The 21,699-nt window shown below is 38.6% G+C and overlaps 2 protein-coding genes across 2 annotated transcripts; both read left to right on the top strand.

Moving 5' to 3' along the window:
* Positions 1-9,269: 9,269 nt before the first annotated feature.
* LOC146474768 (uncharacterized) lies at positions 9,270-14,256 on the top strand. Its single transcript, XM_085116852.1, has 6 exons — positions 9,270-9,320; positions 10,511-11,041; positions 11,390-11,498; positions 11,584-11,709; positions 12,053-12,113; positions 13,532-14,256. Exons 2-6 carry the CDS (start codon positions 10,521-10,523, stop codon positions 14,254-14,256), a joined length of 1,542 nt encoding a protein of 513 aa, XP_084972978.1. The 5' UTR covers positions 9,270-9,320; positions 10,511-10,520.
* Positions 14,257-16,085: 1,829 nt separating this feature from the next.
* On the top strand, positions 16,086-19,472 carry LOC146474767 (major facilitator superfamily domain-containing protein 12-like). Its single transcript, XM_085116520.1, has 4 exons — positions 16,086-16,247; positions 17,253-17,350; positions 18,053-18,189; positions 19,008-19,472. Exons 1-4 carry the CDS (start codon positions 16,104-16,106, stop codon positions 19,061-19,063), a joined length of 435 nt encoding a protein of 144 aa, XP_084972646.1. The 5' UTR covers positions 16,086-16,103; the 3' UTR covers positions 19,064-19,472.
* Positions 19,473-21,699: the final 2,227 nt, after the last annotated feature.

The raw sequence follows: 21,699 nt of genomic DNA, 5'->3' as shown, positions 1-21,699 counted from the left end.
CTGGGAGAAGAGTGAGGCATAAATGTTAAATCTGTTACCATCAAGTGACGTTTGGGGTCAAAAATAGAATTATATGTCAGTTCACCTATACGTAAGAAACCAAAAAAGGCATGGATCATTGCGGCCAGACACTGAGAGAGTATTTATTCCCCGAAGAATTAGCTGCAGGCGAAGAAAATCGGCCATACGCAGCTCATAGCCATTACTGGAATGGTAGTGTTAAATGGTGGATAGATAATTCTTGATAGTACCATGTTGTACTGTACGGGCCATGTAGACCGAGAAGTTGATCAGAGTATCCTCATCGATGGGAAGCTTGGGCGTAATTCTCATTTGTGAACAGAAGGCATAAAATTGTCGCACACCAGAACTTTACGTTTTCTTAGAGTTCTGGACAAGGGCCATCCCCAGGAAATACTGAGCTTCTCTACTTAGAGACTGTACACATGGGCTGGGATGGGGTCTGGAGACGCATTGGACTGAGGAGCTAGCTGGTGAAAACGTTCCATCTGAAAGCGAGAAAGAGAGTCTGCAATGTTGTTATTTTTCCAAGGGACATGTGCCGCACGGAAATAGAAGTTATAGTTCAGGGTACAAACTGTAAGGTTCCTCACCAAGTCCATTACCCGGGGTATTTTTGATTTTCGACAATTAATGACCACAACCACGCCTTGATTGTCGCAATAAAACTTAAGGCGCTTGGATTTCCATTGGGAGCCCCACAGATGGCAAGTAATACTAATAGCAAATAACTCTTACCAGAGAATACTTATACCAGGTTGACCTAACTGTTGGTGGCATAACCATTTTTCCTGAAACCACCTATGTTGAAGAAAGCCCCCATAACCCACCGAGTCAGAGGCATCTGTGAATAGGGAAAGGGTCTCGGAGGTGTCCCACAGTGAGGACAGGAACAGCCCTACCCCATTCCACTGTTTTATGAAAATGGTCCACATTTGAATATTCTTGTAAAAACCTGTGGTGAGCTTGATGTGATGATGGGGTTTTTTTGACACCTCTGGTAAGCTCGATAATTCTTTGGAGGAAAGGGCGCCCAGAGGGAATGACCTTGCATGCAAAGTTCAGGGTACCAATCAAAGACTGAAGCTCTTGAAGTGTTGTTGACCGCTTTGATTGGAAGGTGTGCAGAGCGGTTCTGATTCGCTCAGTCTTGTCCTCTGGCAGTCTCGCTTCCATTTTCTGCGAGTCTAAAATGATTCCAATGAACTAGATGATTTGACAGGGACCCTCTGTTTTGGCTGCTGAGATTGGAATATTCAGATTCTTGAAGGTCAAGATCATGCTAGATAGGCTTGCTTGACAGGGTGACTCATAGGGAATGGTGGTAGCGGGTGGTTCGATTATAAGAAAGTCATCCAAAATATGACAAGCAAAGGAAATTGAGCAATTGTTCAGCAAGATCCACTCAATGGCGTCGGACAATTGATTGAAGCGGAATGGGGCGGAACGGAGCCCAAAGGGGAGTACTTTATCAAAGTAAAACTGCCCATTCCAAAACATTCCCAAAAGCTCCCAATCATCTGGATGAACTGGATAGAGTCTAAAGGCAGATTCCATATCTGTTTTTGCCATAAAACAATTGGAACCAAACCCTTGAATGGCAGCAATGGCATTATCAATAGTAATGTATTGAAGGGAGAAGTCATCCCTCTCTATGAAATATTTGATGCTGGTGGTACCAGATTTAGGGAAGGACAAATGAAATATTGTGTGAAATTTGCTTGAATATTTCTTTGGGACAAGACCAATGGGGGGAACTTGAAAATTCTCAAAAGGTTGGGAAAGGAAAGGGCCAGCAGTGCGCCCATTATTAACCTCTTCTGCTAGATTGGCAGTTACCACTCTTGGGTTTAGGAAGGCAGTAGGTAAATTTTTTGAAAAGCGAGAACACCTAGGACCGGAATAGCCGATCCTAGCCCCCTCCCTTAGTTCTGAGCACAATTTTTATTCACAAAGTCCCTGTTAGGGTGGTGAGAAAGAGCTTGGAATAGATTATGGACATTTACTTGGGTGACTGTGTTCCCAAAACTACTTGTCGTGGTGACGGGCACTGTGCTGCTGAGGGTGGGACTTAACAATACTTGGGAGTGGTTGGTGTTTTTCGGAAGCATGGTTACTGGGGCACTTGCACCCTGGGTGATCCCCCCACAGCTGGGTCTGTTGCATTTGTGTGCATAGGAACAGGGGTTTCTGGCACAGGTTAAACCTTTGTTAAAGTTGTGGCAAGTACGGTTGTCGTAGATGAGGTCCTGATTGGAAAACACCAATCTCCTCCGTCATAAGTGAAGGGGCAACAGTAAACGGTTTTAGCCATAACTGGCTATCGATGTCGTAAACACACCACCCCAACCCTCGATGATATTTAGCTACATAGCGAATTAAGTAGAGGTATTCAAGCAGCTCTGCAGAACGAAATGGCTCTCTAGTTATGATGACGCTCATGTAAGCGGTAAAAGCCGTGGTCCATTCTTCTATGTTAGTGATAGAGGCGACTTTGGCCTTATTAACTCTAATTACAGAATTCTCTAAAGTTAAGGTTAGGGGCTCATCATGTAAAGGCTTTAGTGCATTCTAGTTCTTTGGCAACAATTTTGACAGTTCCATAAACTCACCCAAGAGGATTTCCTGAACCAGTTTGGCTAGAAGTTCATGAACAGAATCGTTGGTGCGTGTGATTTCCGTACTTGCGGAAGCTTCGTTCAGAAGCGGCAGAGGTGGCACAATTATAGTGGCGTTGCCTGACGTAGCTGGGTTTGCACTTGGGTTGGGGGATCGGACCCATTCTTGTCAGCAGATGGCTCTTTTGCCGGGTGCGAAGATCCAGTGAAAGCGTTGACAGTGGCTTGGGCCGTGGCGGATGCAGTTTTCTCGATCGTTTCGTTGATAGAAGCTTGGATTAGAGATTGAAGCTGCATCAGCTGGCCCGGGGACAGGAGCCGTTTGTCAGATGATTCCCGGTCTATCAGTCCTTGAACTTGGTGCTTGAGTTCGTTAAACTGTTGTTGCAGAACACCGCCTTCGGCATCGCGATCGACCACGTGCTCGTCGCTATTTTGATCAGTGCGAATGGACGAATTCTGCCGAGCGTTTTCGAGTCTTTCGATCATAGCAGCTCGAACTCCAGTTGTTGGGAGTTTTGCCCTTCCGCACAAGGACCGCAAAACTTTAACGAATAACCCGTGGAGGTCGAGGTCGGCTAGGATGTTCAGTTGGTCGGTCACAGTGGCGCTCCGCGTCCGTCGAGTGGGCGGCATAGTTGAATGCGTAATGTTTACGTTGTCAAGAGCAGGTACAAAATCTTTGAGCGCTCCAAGCGGCAAAAAAACTATTAATTTGAGCTATGATTTCAAACACAGTGACTAACACCTCTCATGACAGTTAATTAGCTAATATGTTCTATACAGGGGGGGGTCAGCAGCGAGGCCTGCATCCGAGTTTGGATGATCGCCCCAGTTAAGAAATTTGGCCGAGCGAGACTAAGTACCGAATTTTTGATAAACAAACATGTCGGCGATTTTATGTAAAGGCGCGTCTGTGCGGATTCGCAAACAATTTGGCTATTCGACGTCCAAACATCACAGGAAAGTTTCGGTCTCTCTTTTACCTGAAGTTTGGTCATCAAGAGGGATCACGGATGCAAATTCTGCAGCGAAAAACGAAAATACTGTAACCAACGACTAGCTGACCCACATAGTTCACAGGGCTAGACCAGTAAGACTTCTTCCATTCCACTTTATCGTTCCCCCCCCCCCCCCCCCTATAGATTTTTTCATTTAAGTACACTGTAGAATCTCCTCCCTTTACAGCAACTACCCACTGGGAGTCACCAAATTGTGGAGGTTCTGGTGATCTAATTTTCTGTTTTGCTTAAGTTAAAATGTTACTGTCATACTCTCAACAACAGATTTTTCTTCTCTAATCTCTTCTAAATGGTGAGCAGTTGAGAGGTGATGTTAGCAGCATTTTGCTCTTCAACTTTGCCAAGTGAGCCACAAATATTGACTTTTGAATTCATTATGTATGCTTGGTAAAAAATCTCATCATTTTAAAGAGGTGAAGTTAGATTTTGTCTGTCATACCTCTGGGGTGAGAACTGGAACATAAAAGAGGCAGGGCGCAGCAATACTCCAGCCAGTCATTACACTGTGCAAGTGTGAGAAAATGTGCAGTAATTGCATAAATTACAATATGCTAATTACGCTTGACTATGTTACACACAGTATTGCAGTATGTTACAGTTCTGATGTATATTGTCCTGTTTTGATGACATAATTATACTGCAGAGTAATGTGGTCAGCTGGGTTAATCCTCGAGTTGCTAGAAACACTTCAGTAATCAAGGGGTGATAATTTAGGTTGTCTTCTTTGAAATGGCTGTTCAATGCATAGAGAAACCATGGTTGACTTACCATCCCGGGATCTATTTGGTACTGTATCTACCTTGCAGTTGGGTTTTAGGGTGTATTCCCAGTAGCCCCATTTTGGCATCCACCAATGGGGGAAAAACCACCATACCGATACAGGTGTTCATGGACATCTGTATTGTAAAGGGTGACAGGTAATACAATAATATTTACATGTACCTTCCAAGGTTTCTGCACATGCATGTGGTTTCTGCAAGATCTCAGTGTACCAGTACATTGTTCACCCGGTGCTACTGAACTCAACTTCCCAATTTTTTGCACGAGAGAATAAGGACCTGAATGTCTTTCCACGTAAGTTAATCTCCCCATACAGACAAGAGACAAACACCCTTGCAACCGCTCATACAAACCTGGAAGTTCTATTCACAATAATGTTGAGCAATCTTCTTCTGAGATCTTTATCAGCTATCCTTTCCAGTTGCAAAATTTTCTTATCTAAAAATTTCTTAAGGACTCAAGCCGTTTTCCTTGTGTATGCATTTAAACAATTTGTGCATTAAAATTAAACTTACAGGAATAACTGTCGTCACGCAACATTTAAACAGAGGGAGAATTCCATAAAATAAACATGCTGTTTCATTCGTAACGACGCTTTCAACAGTTGATACGCATAAAATGTGGGACAAATACTTTTAATAACCTTACATTAAAATTCCAAGCCGATCTTGAGAAATAAGCTCACATTCTGGGCTTTCGCGATGACAGTCGTGAAACACTGCGTGGCTTCTAGTTTCTTCAGAACTGAACAAGAATCGAAATTGAACTCTACTATTTTGTCGACGTACATTACAAATCATATTCTTCACCACATACACTCGCTGAAAACATGTCGCTCGCAATTTCATTGCTGACGACTCTACTAACCTAAAACAAAGCTGGCACCTCATTCCAGCAGTCTTGATTAATCGCAGTGTTCAAACTTCGTACTACCGCAAAATAACATGCAAACAGTAAACTAACAATGACTTAATATGAATGCGTTTTCCACCGTCGAGTCGCCACAGACAAAATAGCATGAATCCTTCGCATTTCGAGCATGCTCGTTACGGTTTTCGAATGATTCACAAATTTCTTTACTGGGGCGATCATCACTTTCCGAAATGCGGCAAGATCAAAGGTAGCTGCCAGCCCCCCCTGGTTCTATAAAATCGTATTAATTGGAACATACTTTGTACACAAAAAGGAATAGTTTTCTGGCCCGGTACGGTGTCCTGGGACTTTCGCAACTTGAAGTGGGGCCCAGTTTCAGCAGTTTTTTGTCTTTAATTGTGTCCGATATATTTTGTTGCAGTACCCAAACAAGGTGCCAGAGAGGACTGCCAAGGAGCTGAAGACACCCGATGTTAAAACCAGAAATAGCAACATCGACGCTATATCATTAACATGCATTTTCTGACAAAGCATTTGCTGGGAAACACTTTAAAGTCAGTCTACGTCAGGCGTTACCAGTATTTCCGAGAATTAAATAAACATCCAAAGTCTTCTTTGTAATCCTTTGTCTGACAATTGAATGGAATCTTGAGCATTTCTCTGGAAATCTTTCCGAAAAAGACGCATTAACTGAAAAAAAGGTTCAAAATACTTGGAAAACAATTGTTTTCCTTGAAATACTTAATACTGTAATGTAAAGAAAAATTCATAGCTTTATAATTTCGATCAACTAAAATCTCGTTGGCGATGCTCAAAACTGACATGTAAAATTCAAAAATCCGTTCAAATTTCAAACATAATGGCCACACGTGATGTGGATTGACTGTAAAACTGTTCAATGTTTAATTTTCAGTTTGTTAAATTGTAAAGAATGAATTTAAACTGAGCAGCGAGAACCTTAGGAAACAATAGATTTAATTAGCAAACAAATGTTGCTGCGCATGCGTTATACATTTTAGTACATTTTTTGTCATCTTCAGGACAATAGCGTGCAATGACCAAATTTAAGCTGTTATAATGAACGTGAACACACGGGGGTGAAATTTCCTGTTTCTTTTCAAACTTGAAAGCTATCCTTTCGATTCAGTTCTTGGTTAGTTAATAGGCTGCATTACGCAAGTTAAAAAATGGTTGGAATAATTGCAAGTTAGTTCTAAGGACGCAAATTTAATTTTGGGGTTTCGTTTTCAGCTGCGTCGTCGCTCTCACTGCTTGAAGGTCTCTTGAAAAATTTCCTATGCTGAACGTCTAAGGTAGGGGCTCATAGTGGGGGCGGCTCCATGTGTTCTTTGTTTGTTGTTCAAACTGCGTGGCTATTTCTCCGATACCAAAATAGGATAATTTATAATAAAGGAACTCAAACAACCATACTCACGAACGAGAAAATAAATGCCTACAAGCTCGCACGCGTCACATTTTTGTATGCATAAGCTGCCCAAAACAGTCAAGTGAAGAACACAAGCTTAGCGCTTCATTGGAGTCGCTCCAGTGCTTGTAATTATCTGTGAAGACCTGCGGCTACCTATTAATAAGCCGTTTAGCTCTCTTAAGTCTTTGACAAAAACCGACAGCCGTTTCGAAGCTCATAAATTAGTTAAAGGAGTTCACCATGCATGGATGCCGGCCGGAATAAGTGTGGCAAATGGAATACGTATGCGACTGTGTGGAAATTGGTCTTAGTTTTCAGCGTGGATTTCCGTCTCCGATTTGAAGAAATAAGGGAAGTTAGAGACTCTGAGAGAGCTAAGCACATCTTCAAGTAACAGCATTGTTCTCTCTTAATTTGGAGGCATTGAACGCAGTCGAAGAAAGTATGAATTGCGCGACTGAAGTGTTCTGTTGTTACAGCTTCCGTCATTAACTGCCAGCGAGCAGAAAGAGGTGACCGAAACCTGAATGACTGACCAATATTACTTAGCTATAATCTTAGTACGTATGTTCAATAGTACTTTTTCAGTAGAAAATATACCAAGATACAAAAAAAGTGCATTTCACTTTTGACCACAGCTCGTAGTCCACGTGTAAAGTACGTGAAATCAATAAAGCGTTACAACTTCCTTTAGCCAATTTAACTGAGCTGTAGTTTTGATTATTTATTGCATAAATGTGGCTGCTGGCTGCTTTGAGCAACAAATGCTGTCACCGTTAAGCTAGTCATATATTTTATCAAACTACTGCCCTTCCCTTCTACATAAAGGCAGATCACTTACTGCTGTTGCTGTCAACGATTTCAGTTACCACTTTTCTTTAAATTAGGGATGTCTTAAAATCGCTTCCATTGTCGAAAAACTCTACCCTGTTAATAAATAAACAATGCCTTTTTTAATTTTTTGGAAGGGTTGATGTCTAAAATTAAGGACACATGCATCTGAACGCTGTCGAATTATAACTAATTTGCTTTGAGAAAAAATTCTGGTGTAGAGGTTGAAGCCTTGGAGGTTAAATTTATCTTTTTCTAAGAGGGGGTTTGCATAAGTAGCCGGAGTAAGGAGCAAGGCGGCATTTGGTTTTTTCTATGAAAACAGCTGGGGCGACTCAATGGGCAACAGTGTTGTTTTAACTGAAAAACCAAAAATCCATAAACACACAAGGTTGACTGAGTATTCATCACGTTTTTTTTACGCATAAGCTGTAATTAATTTATTGGTGGATCAATTGCCCGTAAAGAGCTCAAAGAAACTTGAGCCTTATTTTACGTCATTCCTTCTAATTATCTATCAAAAGACAACCTTTACAAAAAATAGACCTCTCAGCTCTCTTGATTGAGGTTTGGCAAAAAAACATAAACACACGAGGTTAAATGTATGACCTTAATTGGGCATTCATCACGTTTTAAACATAAGCTGTAATTAATTTAACAGTGGATCAATTGTCCGTGAAGGGCACAAGTAAAACAAACTGCGAACGTGAGCCTTATTGCACGTCATTTCTTCATTTATAGACCCCTTATTTCTCTTGATTGAGGTCTGGCAAAAAAAAAAAAAAAAAAAAAAAACACAGCTGTCGTGCCGAAGCACTTCTTTTAACCTAGTGAGCCAGTAAATGGAATAAGAATGTGGAAATTGGTGTGTGGAAATATTATGAGGCTTTCACGACAAGAAAATACGAAACCGAGTTGCTGCATCACCCATCACCTAAAAATTATTGAATTTAAAATACCTTAAAGTTGCAGCCATAACTTTCTGGGTCACTTTTTGCCAAAACTTTCGTCGTTGCGTACGTTAGTGTGGCTGGCAATGATGTAGAGACACAAACTGATGGTAGATTTTGTTCGGATATCCTTAGCCGACTCTAAAGTTTTCTGACTTATTAAATTGTAATGTCTGTAACTTTCTTAGCACTGGAAATTTAAATCCGCTTAAATTGCGAAATACGAGCAACTAGCGTTTTCGGAAACTCAACCACAGCTAAGGAATCCGAATCGATTGTTAGGAAACAATTGGAGAAAACAGGAAGTCGACTTACTGCTATTCTGATGATTTCTAACTTCCTCCGATAGTTGACTTAGCATATTATATTGCTGCTTGAAATTCATAGACTATACTATTTTGCAGCTAAGAGACTTCACAGTAATAGTCAAGTTGATTTCACCAGACAATTTTATTCTAGTTAAAAAAGCAAACAAATTATAGCTTTTCGATACCTAATGCACTTAAGCCTCCAACCTTGCGAATGCGATTAAATAAGACTGATCTTGATTGTTTTATGCAAATGAACATTTGATAGTAATAAAGCACAAAAGAAAACAAAAATAGCTGTAACACCTTTGACTTCAGTTGTCAGTTCCTGCCAAGATTGATGCACTACGTTCCTTCATTATTCATAAGATTCATTTCATTTAAGTTGGCAACTTGTTCACTTTAACCTTTTATTCACACTTGTGGGCACAGTCAACTCGATCTCAATTGGTACAAACTGCATGAAGAGCTAGGTATTTCTTCTTAAGGTAAGTGTCCTCTAATTTTAGCCCCTTTTTCGAAAACTTAGCTCATCTGAAGAGGAACGTTGCTCAGGCTGTTTCAGACTTATGTTATACATTAAAGAATATGGCAATAATGCATACGTTTTAAATCGTTTGAATCTAAGAATAGATGCTAAAAGTGTTTGGAAAACTTGAAATTAAATCCGCCAACCAGTTTATAATCTAAGTCAAATGAACTTTATAACTCGCTCATCCTCGGTGTTAAAATCTGTCAAACTCACAGGTGACTTGAAAAAAAAAAAAAAAGGTATAAACTCCAGTTCAACAATGGTGTGCATGGCGACAAAAACAAAAACGTCACGTTTTAAACGGAGTGCTGTAGTCCCAGACAGTCTAGAAGTCTAGAAATGGCCGGCATTCGTGTTAGTTTTCGAGTTGAGACTGATTTCCACAGCTATCCCCAAGCTCCACACGTTCTCCAAGCTCTATGTGTCTATCCAAATAGTCTTTGTATTAGTATAAGGCATAAGTAAAGGCTAGCTCTAACACTTTTTTTTTAATAAACAACAATATTGGCAATATTGTAGTCCAGTCTTAGCATTCTTGTTGAACACGTACTTGAAAAGGTTAGACGAGTTCCTGTGGCCCACTCCAGACAACTCAGGAATGTCTTCCTCCAATCAAGATAAATTCAGAATGTTCTAAAGCAACTTCATAATTTATGAGCTGCCAATTTGACCAGTCAAACTTTAGGCGCTGTAGAAGTAAGCATAGTTTGCCAACTTCATAAACTTTACTCGGAAACCAGGCTCCGATTTTTTCAGGTAAGACAACGCTGTTGTTTTCGGAAACATATTGACCTAACAAATTAAAAGAGGAAAAGAATTTGCGCAACCTCGTTCCCAAGGGCTTCTCTCTACAAAGAAAGGGCGAAGACCCTGAGAACGAGGTTGGAATTTGGGAACTGGTCGTGGGATTTCATGAGCTAGCTATCTGCTAGAAAGAGACGGTTGAAAAAGCGTGAAAAGTGCTCACATCCAAGCTGAAAATTTACGACAAAGAGCTAGTGTTTGCTGAGTGGGCGTTTTCTTAGTGCTCTTTTGAAATATCTCATTGAATCCCATATTTTTTGTGGCATCATTACTTGTATGTAAGGGTGTATGAACTATTCGTGATCAAATCTAAATCTGAATTCTTCCAAATTTCATTCACAGGTTTCAAACCATGAGGGCACCGAAATTATGCTGTCGAAACACCGAAACGGACTTGAAATCTGGAAGGCCACTTCTCCAACGCTTTTCCTGTGGAGTGGGTCACGTGATGAATGACATCACCAATCAGCTCCTCTATTCATTTCGATTGGTCTTCTTCATGAAGATACTTGGTCTCTCCGCAGCCAATGCTGGCTGGTTGATGCTGTTTGGGTTCATCACGACGGCGTCATCATCGGCACTGGACGCGTTGTTGATAGATAAAATCAACATCCCAATGCTATCGCGAAAGCTTGGAAGGAGGAAGTCGTGGCATTTGATTGGAACTGTGATAGGAGTAATCGTCATACCGCTGTACTTTAGCCCGTGTTTTCTTTGTCCCAGAGATAGTGGAGAGTGGCAAAAAATGATATACGTCGCAATGCTGAACATAATTTTGTCATTTTCGTTCAGCTTAATAGAAATTGGACACCTTTCAATCATTCCTGTAATTGCAAAAGATCAAGGCGAAGCTGTTGAATTGAACGCATGGAGGTTTGTTGCCGTTGTAAATATATATTTAATGTCGCTTAAAAAGTCATGCAAAACAAATAATAATAAATAAAAAAAACTATTATATAATTAAATGGTCGCTTTTTGTTCAAGACTATCTTACTGTCTCTTTCACGTCCTTCTGGAACACTTATATACCAAATTGTTGCCATTTTTCGTGGTCTTAAGACTAATCATTAAATATTCAACCCCAAATGTAAGTAGCAATGAACGGAACCAGTGCCCTGGCGATACCCCTCTGAACCGTTCAGACGGTTTATAAGAACGAGTTTCAGTTTTTGGATGAAAAGATGTGTCAATATTCACCGAATGTCGTTCTTTCTGTTAAAGGGTCGCCGTTTCGTTCCTGAGTGGCATTGGGACCTTTCTTGTGGCGTGGGCAATTCTTGGACAAGACAGCAACGATCAGTTTTCATCAGAAACCTCCACGGATTTCACGGTAATTTATGGATTCTACCTTCGGAATTGACTTAATTACTTGTAAACCTAAAGATAAACGATAATTCTTCTGTTTTATTTTGCAGTTGATGATCTTAGTTTTGATGGGAATAAGTCTGCTATTTTCCCTGATTTTCCAGTTTGGGACCAAAGAGCCTCTTGGTGAACTTGACAAGAGAACATCGACCACCACTAACGCAGGTGACGTCAAGGTAAGATATACATTGTGGTAGTTTCAATCCCATATTGCTGTATGTACAAACTGTGACAAATAAATAAAAGCCAAATTAAACTGACAAACAAACACAAGAATCCCAAAGAAGGTAACATTAAAATGATAATATTATCGGAAACAGCGGTTGATAAGATTCAATCAGTGGATGTTATTATAAACTTAAGTGAATTTTACGCCTTATGCTGAAAAAGAACTCTAAAGTTACAAAGAGAACTTTCTTTCCAAACTTTTCGCTTAATTAGTTTCACGATTCTGGTTGATTTTTGTCCGCTATTTCATATCGTACTGTTCTGACTTCATTGCGTTTTCTTCTCTTGCAGAGAAAATCTTCTTTTATTCCAACTCATTCCCTTCTACAACCGATGACTTGCATAGGAATAGGTACGCTAGCTTATAAATCCGCTTAATACTGAGCAATACCTTTTCATTAACAACGAACATGACTTCTTTCCAGCCAGTTTTTCAACGAATTTGCAAGTTTCAGTTTTTGTAAGAACTGTACCAATGTGGAACACTCTTCCTGCGGCAGCTGTACAAGAAGACAAGATAGCTGCTTTCATAGCCGCAACTAGCGCAGTTGAGTAAGCACGGCTCCCCTCTATTCCAAGTAATTAGTGAAAGCTAAGTTGCAATTATTTCAATTAAAGTTAAAGTTAAAGTTTGATGAGCTAATGGCGTTTGACAAAACTTTTTTTTTTTTACATATATCGATAATAGCTAGAATGAATAAACGGCCCAATAAATTGTAGCTCGATTACCTGCAATTTCATGTCGGTACTAAAGGTGTTAAATGAAAATATTTTCATGCGATACTTTTTCTAGGATATGTTTCTTTAACTGGCCGAAAAAGGAACAAAATTTGTATTTCTTAGGTAGAATGACGCACCCAGTGGGCTAAATTGTTTCTGTACGTTCTGCACTCCGTTAAAAAAATCTTGTGATACTAAAAATAACTTTACGGTTTGCAGTTCGACTCCTTGTTCTAGCTTGGTTTGCCAGGGCACTATGAAAATGTAAGAAGCCTGTAGGTATAAATGCTCAAGACCAACTTAGATTAACCCGTGTAACTTCTAGTTACATATCTGATATCAGATAAATAACAATGAAAATGAAAATTTCACCAAGAGAGCTTTTAAAACTGTCTTTATAAATTTTTAATTTTGGTTAGAAAATCAAACGGTAATGCAAGATGATTTAGGGTAATCGAAGGAGCATTCAGTGAAAAAATTATCGGTAATTCGTTATCGGTAATTCATTTCTTGTCCTAGCCTACGTATGCGAATGGTACAGGTAACGGAAAATATCTTGAACAAGTGGCCGTGAACGACCTACATTCGTGAATATTAATGGCTTTACAGGTCCGTTGCTGATAGCAGTAGCTTTGCTACTGAGTGAGTTACCCAGTTAAAATAAAGGTATCTTCTGTAGGCTTAGAAAGGTTTGGAATCGCTATTGCAAAGGCAAGCGGAAAGAATCACATTTACGAGAATACTTTCTTTTCCCCAAAAAAAATATAAAAATCTTGAAGGCACAGTAAACAAAGTGATAACCAGGTAAACGGCCACCACATGATGTAACAGAAAAACATTTTGAAGAAGTAACAGAATATTCGCGCAACTATTTTTTTAGTAAACAAGTTCTGTTATTTATTGGCTTGAAAGTTTAACGGCTCTTAACATTTGAACTTGACAATGGCGTCATGAGGACGTCGAGCCGTTGTTTGTATTTGTTATTACCAAAAATCTTACCCAAAATCTTTGTTAATTAGGAATAATAATCCTGTCTTTCTTATTTTTTAGATGTGCATTGTCCAAAGGAAAGAATTCGGAACAGGTTTATCGATAGCGTTAAGGGTAAAGGAAGATCGGTCACCGAGGGAAAGGACCCTGCGAGGAAAAAGAGTTTTGCAGAATACTTTATTAACGCCCTGTTTACTCTAGATGAAGAGGAAAGGAATAAGACCAACGAGGAATTTCCTTCTGCAATCAAGGGTTTGGAAGAAAATTTGCCTCCTTGCTTCGAAACACCACCTCAGAATGATGACCAAATGTTGAAGGAAGTCAAGCAACTACCACCTGAGCGAAAAATAAGCGTTCTTTGGAGTATTGTTTACGGGCTAATAGGAGTTGAAGATACCGCTACAAGTGAACAACCAAAACATTTGGATGAAACGGAGACCTGTGGTGGACCAACAACCTGCGCACAAGTAACAAGCAGTGATGAAAATAAAGGACTTGACTTTGATGACGCAGAATTGAAACCATGTTATCCAGGTGAGATCAGAGACAGACACACAGAGACACACTGTAAAGTGGTTTGCAGCAACCCTACCCCAGATTTACTGACTGTTAATTGTGGTCCGCCTTCATCATCAGATATCGAAATGAACAGCAAACCTTCCATTAGCTGTCGTGACCCTGAATCTGGTGTTTCCGTGCCAACTGAACCAAAGACAGTAAAAGCCTGGCTTAAGGATCCTCATCTTTACAAGGTAATAACACATTTTACTGAAGCTCAGTCGTAATTGAGAATTTTTACTTTACTGGGGAAACTTGACCCTGGAAAATGACTTCATAAACGTTCAAACGTGTGCTTAACTAATATGGTAAATATTTCAGTAGCTGGTCGTCATAAAAAAGCAAAAGAACTACAGCGATATACGTTCTCTCTCAAATGGTAGGAATATAGCATATTACATGATGTTCCTACATGCGACATGTTTTCTCCCTTTTTGACCTCCGATTGGATCATACATATAAATCTACTTACACCAAACTGACACTTTCCAAATAAGTAAGAACAAGAAAGACGTTCGTTAATCCCATCCTAGACATGTTGTTGAAATGTTCTTGAACTTTTTTGGCCAATCTCAGCCTCAAACGGCTTGGATAAAAAGATTGGTATAAAAACAACAAAGAGAGTTGCCATCTCCCTGCTTCAGTAGATTATTGGGTTGGTGGCCTCAAAGTAACTAAAGTCAATTGAATTTTTTTTTCTTTACGTAGGTGGCAGTAATCTTTGCGGGTACAATTATTGTTCAGAATTCGTCCTACGGTTATTTGCCTTTGTTTCTAATTTACACAGTCCCGTTCGGGAAGGTATGTACAAATGACATGTTTTATTTTTCCTTTTAACTTTTTTGTTAGAAAAAAACAAAGATTCTATGTAAGTTTTAATTGGCTTTAAAGGCATCAAAATTTGGTAAATAAAAAGATTGAACAGGCGTATGGCAAAACAAAATATTTTCTTTAATCCACCTACGTATGGATGTTTTATTATTATTATTATTATTTTTTTTTTTTTTAACAATTTTTGTTTGCCTTACATGACACGATTTTTATAATACTGAACACTACTAATATTACTTACAATACTCACAATACTAACAACACTAACTATATCTACATTGTTAACAATACTTACTATACTTACAATACTGAACGGTACTTACAATATCCACAATACTTATAAAACTAACGCTATACCGGCTTTATCGATAATAATATAATAACGAAAGTAAATGAATAAAAAAAAAAAACGAAAGAAACAAATACATAAATGGGTAGAAATAACAACAATGGTAATACGGGAACCTACGTATGGATGGATGATCCACATGTATATATTGATGATAATGAAAGCTAAAAACAAACTTCTCATTTTACAGAAAGCCATTGCTTATCTTTCACTTATAATGTTAATCAGTGCATCGCTATCCTCAGGAATCACAAAGAAGCTTGTTGGAAGAATTGGAAGCAAGGTAACAATTTTAGAAACTGAGAAAAATACACCTGATAAAATAACTCTTTTATTCTATTGAGGCAGAAACTTATTATAAGTTATTCTTGGTATCTTGAAACTTTTTAAAGAACTGCACGTTACATCGTAAAGCCTTAGTCTCTTTGCGTGGAGTCCGTCGTCAAGTTTATAGTTAGATTTTTGAATAATTATAATGGAAGCTTGATGAGGTGTTTGTCGCTTGTAAATTCACGCAAACAGCCACGAATTGCGTAAAAAAATGTCAGACACTCGCTTAAAAAATTTTAACATCATATCATCTCTGCCCTCTTTTGTTTCTGGCCCAGAAGTGCACAAGTCAGGGGTATGGGCGTTTGGTAAACTGTATTTACGAACGGGTCTTACCCAAAATATATCTCACCAGCGTTATAAGTTACGACAATTCTGTGCGTAGGAACTATCGACAAAGGATATCTCACATCCATCTTATTGAAGACAGGGGGTAACTTCGGGGTCACCAAAGCGTACTGCGGAAGCTCCCCTCCCCTCAAATTCTGCTACGTAGTAAGACTTAACCTTAAAAAAATTATCTTCTATCTCCAGTGGTGCTTCATCTCAGCTGCCTTTCTCGTGATGTGTGCTGGAGTCTGGTTTTATTTCATCACTCAGTCCAACAGCGTCATGACCTACCCCGCCGTTGTGTTACTGGGATTTGGATTTTCATCCATGGTTGTTAATGCAATTAGCTTCGCAGCAGATCTTATTGGAGAAAACAAAGTGAGTTCCATAGCTCCTCCTTTGGGTGGCAACTATTAATTCCATGGACTAACACACATCATCGAAAGTTTTATTAACTTTTGTCAGTTGGACTGAAACATTGTACTTTTCTTTTTATTTCTTATTAAATAATTTTGAGTATCCGAAAAATCTATCGGAAATTAATTCATTCTTTCTTCCGCAGTTCAATTAAATGTACGAATTTTCATATGTTCACTTTTAACTGGGCTTTCCCTTTTATTATTATTATTATTATTATTATTATTATTATTATTATTATTATTATTATTATTATTATTATTATTATTATTATTATTATTATGTGCAGTTGATAACGTATGGATGCTAAGATAGAACCACATATGGCGCGTAGCGTAACCTATGCGATCTGAAGGAACTATAAAAAGAAACCTGCTGAGTTAAAAACAATTGGCGATAAAAGCAGTAAAAATGTAATAGACAATCTAAAGCTCTCTGATACTAAAACTATATTTAGCTCCTAGGCTATTCCCTTAGGGAAAGTCAAGTGACGGTAGCTTTGAAATTTCTCACTCTGTTGAGAGAACTCGAGATGGTGGCCTTCTGCATCCTTCTCAATACGTCATTGTTCCTGCTGCCAAAGAGCTTCCTCATTGTCAGGTCTACATCCCTTGACCATCCCCCTAGCACATCAATGATGATGTTACGTTGTTCAACGTCATAGCCAGGTAACTGCTTCTTCAGCTCGAATCGCTGTGGTCCGTACTTGACCGTCTTCTCCTCGGAAACCTTTTCCCGATGCTTCATCCACGGACAGGACATCTCCACAACCCACACCTTCTTCTTCTTCTTCTTCTTCTTCTTCTTCTTCTTCTTCTTCTTCTTCTTCTTCTTCTTCTTCTTCTTATTATTATTATTATTATTATTATTATTATTATTATTATTATTATTATTATTATTATTATTATTATTATTATTTTCATGCTAGCCATTTTCTGGCTTTCACTGTGTTTTTGTTTCTTTCAGGGTACATCTGGTGTCGTATTTGGCTTCATGAGCTTGATGCAATATTTATCTAATGGAGCAGTTATCAGTATCATACAGAATTTCTTTCCTCAAGGAAGGTGAATTTTTCCGTTGATTTTAGAAGAATAATCTACGAAAAGGGAGAAATTTTGTTAATAAGAAGACTACGCTTAAAGTATAGCATAGAGAATGAAAGAAACCCGAATTTGTTCATTCATTGTGGACAGAAAGCCAAATGGTTATTGGATCTTGTTTGTACTTTGGTGTTGTTATCTGCTCTGGCCATGGGGTCTTTAATTCAGGGGTTTATGTAAAAACCGACGAATAAGCTAGTTTGCAATACGTCAAGGGAAGTTGTTCTAAGACATGATCTTTTTGAGTTGTTTAAATTCAAATTTAAGTAGATTAAGGAGGTAGATTATGTGGATACTGTCGGCTAATGCTCTTATGCAAGAAATTTTCTGGCGGAGGTAAAGGCGTCTTGGGGTAGATTGCGACTGCAGTTAGTGGAGATGTTGAAAGTGGGAAGTGGTGTTTCCAAACAGATAAAAGGTGAAGCGGATGTTCTTGTGAAAGAGGTCTAGGATGAGGTTGAATGTGTCAGATTTGATCAGGGGTAGTGTTTCGCCAACATATCTACAAAGAAAAGTGCAATATACAAACATTTCCGCATTTAATTTTCATTCGTAATTTGTGTAGTTTACCGGATGAGTTAAATACGGACAATCCTCTATCTGCTTTGGCTTTACCTTTTTCCAATCAAGAACTGATTTTTTTTCCGTTTTCTTTATTCTTTGTAGTAACACATCTGAGGACTGTGAGGAGTGTGGTGAATATGTACGTCACGTGTTTTCACTGGTGCCAAGCTCTTTTGCTGCCCTAAGCTTGTTGATTGTTTTGCTTTTCCAAGCCGCGAAAACTACCAGTAAGCGACAAAGTAAGGCTTACTTGTAAGCCAAAAGGCCGAAAATACATTTAGTTGTGGTCAAAGTAATAATTGCGGTAAATAGTGAAAGAGTAGGTGTTGGAATACTTCAGAAATCAGTCCTGATTGGACTTTTGTACTGAAATCACAAGGGCACGTTCAAATTAACTAATTGCAATCAAGTGACGTTTAACTCATTAGCTATCTTTTTTTAATTACACTTCATAATGAAGAGGTCACGAGAAAGTAGCATGTGGAGTAAAGCGGCACTGGATGTTTCCATTTATTTTAATAGCAGACAAAATTGGTTTCTTTTTTTTTTTTTTTTTTTTTTACCTTATCTATAAAATCCAACTACTAAAGGCTGGTTTCCATATGATCGCAGACCTTATTGCGATCTGCGATCATATGGAAACCAGCCTTAACAGTTATGTAATAATCCAATTTTGAAACAAACCGTTAGTTAAGAGACGATCCAAATTTCTAAATGGTGCTCATAGCTGACGCCACTGAATCTCTAGATTTCAACACTAAACGCTAGAAAAAAGAATTCAGTGAAAATTGATGAAAATGAACAATGTGTTAGCTAGTTTGTAGTTAAACGCCTTTTTCTTTGAATAATTTTAGATTTAGTTCTTTTTAGAATGTTCCCTTGGGTTGACTTCGGGCTTCCTCATTATAAAGAGCTTTAAAACACTGATCTCATTCAAGGAAATTTTCCCCATTAACAAAATTCTGTCTAAGTACCAGAAACCGTTCAACCGGATCTTTCTTTTGTGAGCTGCACTCTATATATTGTGATCCCCTTTATTTTATAACTTTAATTACAGGTCCTGAAACAAACGTCAACGTCCAGACTGAAGAGGTGACAGACACCCGCCTTTAAACGGCTTGGGAAAGAAAACAGTCTTAATTTCATTGGAGTCCATGATTTTACCTCTAAAGTTGCTTAACTTTTCTTGCCCCTTACGAAGGCTATTTTGTGCTAACCGAGTCCATTTTAAGTCCATTTCTGACCTAAACTAGAGGAAGATTCAGCTACAAATTGCTCCGCTTTGACCACTTTATCCAATTTGTTAAATTTGCGCGGTAAACGCTGCCAGAAACGTCGCCGCCTTTCATAATTGCCTCCAATATTGATACATGTGCAATGCATTCTCGTCCCCAGAGTCCTCTGGTGATTCACATTTGTTGTGGGAAGAAGATCCTAGTGAACAACAAACCACTTGTTTCCAAAAATATTGGAGATTTTAATTTATTCGAAGTAACGGAGGCCAGGCCAGCCGCTGTTCAGAAAGTGAACAAAGGAAAGCACAAAGGAAGAATACTTGAAGAAACTAAACTTTTTGTTCTTGTATTGTTTATTACGCGAACTGGAAATTTTTGTTTTTCTATAATTAGTACGAACTTGGTGGTGTATTTTTTAATGCGAGACCAAGTAACGTAAAGCCTAATGTTAGAACAAGTTCACTCAGTTTTGCTCTGTTGAGGAAGTAATGTCTCTGAAAGTAAGCTAACCATTAAAAGCATTTTAAGTTCTTTTCTGGAAATAATGACACTGAAATCAAATTTAAATTTAAAATTAAATTCTACTAAATATTTATCTAATCAACAGTTAGGCTTATATAAACCGGAGCGGCAACAGGTTCAATGTTGAGTACTTTCGCGTGCTTTTCTATATATATGCTTGCTATATTAGCAAGCACAGCTTCAAATTTGATTGATGTGTGAACCGTGCAATAAGTAAGTCCTCTAAGTTATACTGAGCATAATTTATTTTTCATGTGTACCATTAAAAGCCATTCTCTTTAAAATAAACGTAGTAGACTGTATTTCCACGGTACACCCAAAGTGTACCCTGCGAGCAGTGATTTCTCCAGCGGACGCTACGCTACGAAAGGGAGAGAAACCACCGCGAGTAATCGTTTGCTTTCCCATCGGGCATGCGCGTTCACATGACACAACGTCATATGAAATCATTTCCTCTTGTCAGTGAAAAGACAGCCCGCAAGATCGGCGTTCAAAGAAGCCTCGCGCCATCTGAAATTTCATTGCAAACGAAACAGGACAAAACCAAACTGTATCAAAATCGTATCGTTCGCCACCAACTGTTACGAAATTCAAGAGGACATCAGCTGCTTTCGTCTCGAATACGAGGAGGAGAAAGAAAACGTGTTGCCGCCTGGGTACACAGCTTCAACGTCACAGTAAATAACGTTTGGTAGTTGCCCGGAATCTTTGTGTGTCAGTAAAAACGTGTGCACGTTTACAAGCGCAATTGGGGGCAGTGCGATGGGAATGAATTACACGGCTTCAAAAGAAAAAAAGAATCAAAATTAATTCATCAGCCATTCCGGCTTCCTCGCGGGAACGATTTAAGTATCTGTATAAAGCTTGAAACACGTAGAATGAGAGCAAATTATCCTTTCGTACCTGTAAGAATGTATTTAATAGTAAACGAACAACTTGCGGATTGCTGCGATATGTTCAAGATAATTTTTTTTCACGCATGCAATTTGGCGGTCCAACTAAAAATATTTGAAAATTCATAATTCTGTGAATATATTATATTTTTTGCATTTTATTGATTTTTTTCTGTAATACATTGGTCATACATTTAGTAGAAAAATTGACGTACATATTAAATTATAATGAAATAATGAAATAAAAACAAAACACGCATATACACGCACATTCACTAACTTGCACTCATACGCATCATTGTCCGGTCAAATGGTGCTTTTAATATGCATAATTCATGACATAATAGTTGTGATTTTAATTACACTTTTTATATTTGCCCCATTTCTTATTATGAATATTAAATTTGTTTCTAGATTTTGCGATTTCAGTTTCCGCTACTAATAATTCTGTGAATATTGCTCCACAGAAATAATTATATTTTCTAAACAAACGTTGACAAAAAAGAAATACAGCACAAATTGCGAAGATTTTGGGCGATTGAAACTTGCGCGTCGGTATACAAACAAAGTGTGATGGGAATTAATTTCACAGCTCCAAAACCAACTTTTCAAAATTCATTTCTCCGCAAATTCTTAACTATGGAAACGATTAAAGTATCTGTGTTATCTCTGAAACACGTATCACAAGGAAAAATCACCAGTCGATGCCCGAAAGAATTCACTAAATTTAAAAGCTACTTGCGAGTTGCCTGCCACATGATGATCCGTTTTCACGCGTACAATTTGGGGAACGAAAAATTCATAACTCTGTTACAACAGAAATAATTGTTGTAGTATCGTTGCCTTCAAAGAAAGATAAAGAGCTTGCCGCTCCTCCTGTGTTAGCTTAGTTATCCCTAAGGATTTTAAGCCCTGGAGAACTCATCTTGAGAAGACTGCTGAACAGCAGGCTCGCTTTAACGCAGCAGTTATTAGGCTAAGCACATGCGCAAATGCCCAAACTAGTTTTTAAACTGGTTTTACCAGTTTAAAGTAAATTTATTCACCCATGGCGCTGGACGGCGGCTCAATCAAAGAAATGACAAGTCTCCCTCGCAAC

Source organism: Pavona decussata, unplaced genomic scaffold, assembly GCF_977016875.1.
Source record: "Pavona decussata unplaced genomic scaffold, jaPavDecu1.1 SCAFFOLD_87, whole genome shotgun sequence".
Lineage (NCBI taxonomy): Eukaryota > Metazoa > Cnidaria > Anthozoa > Scleractinia > Agariciidae > Pavona > Pavona decussata.
This window is presented reverse-complemented; position numbering and strand designations above follow the sequence as displayed.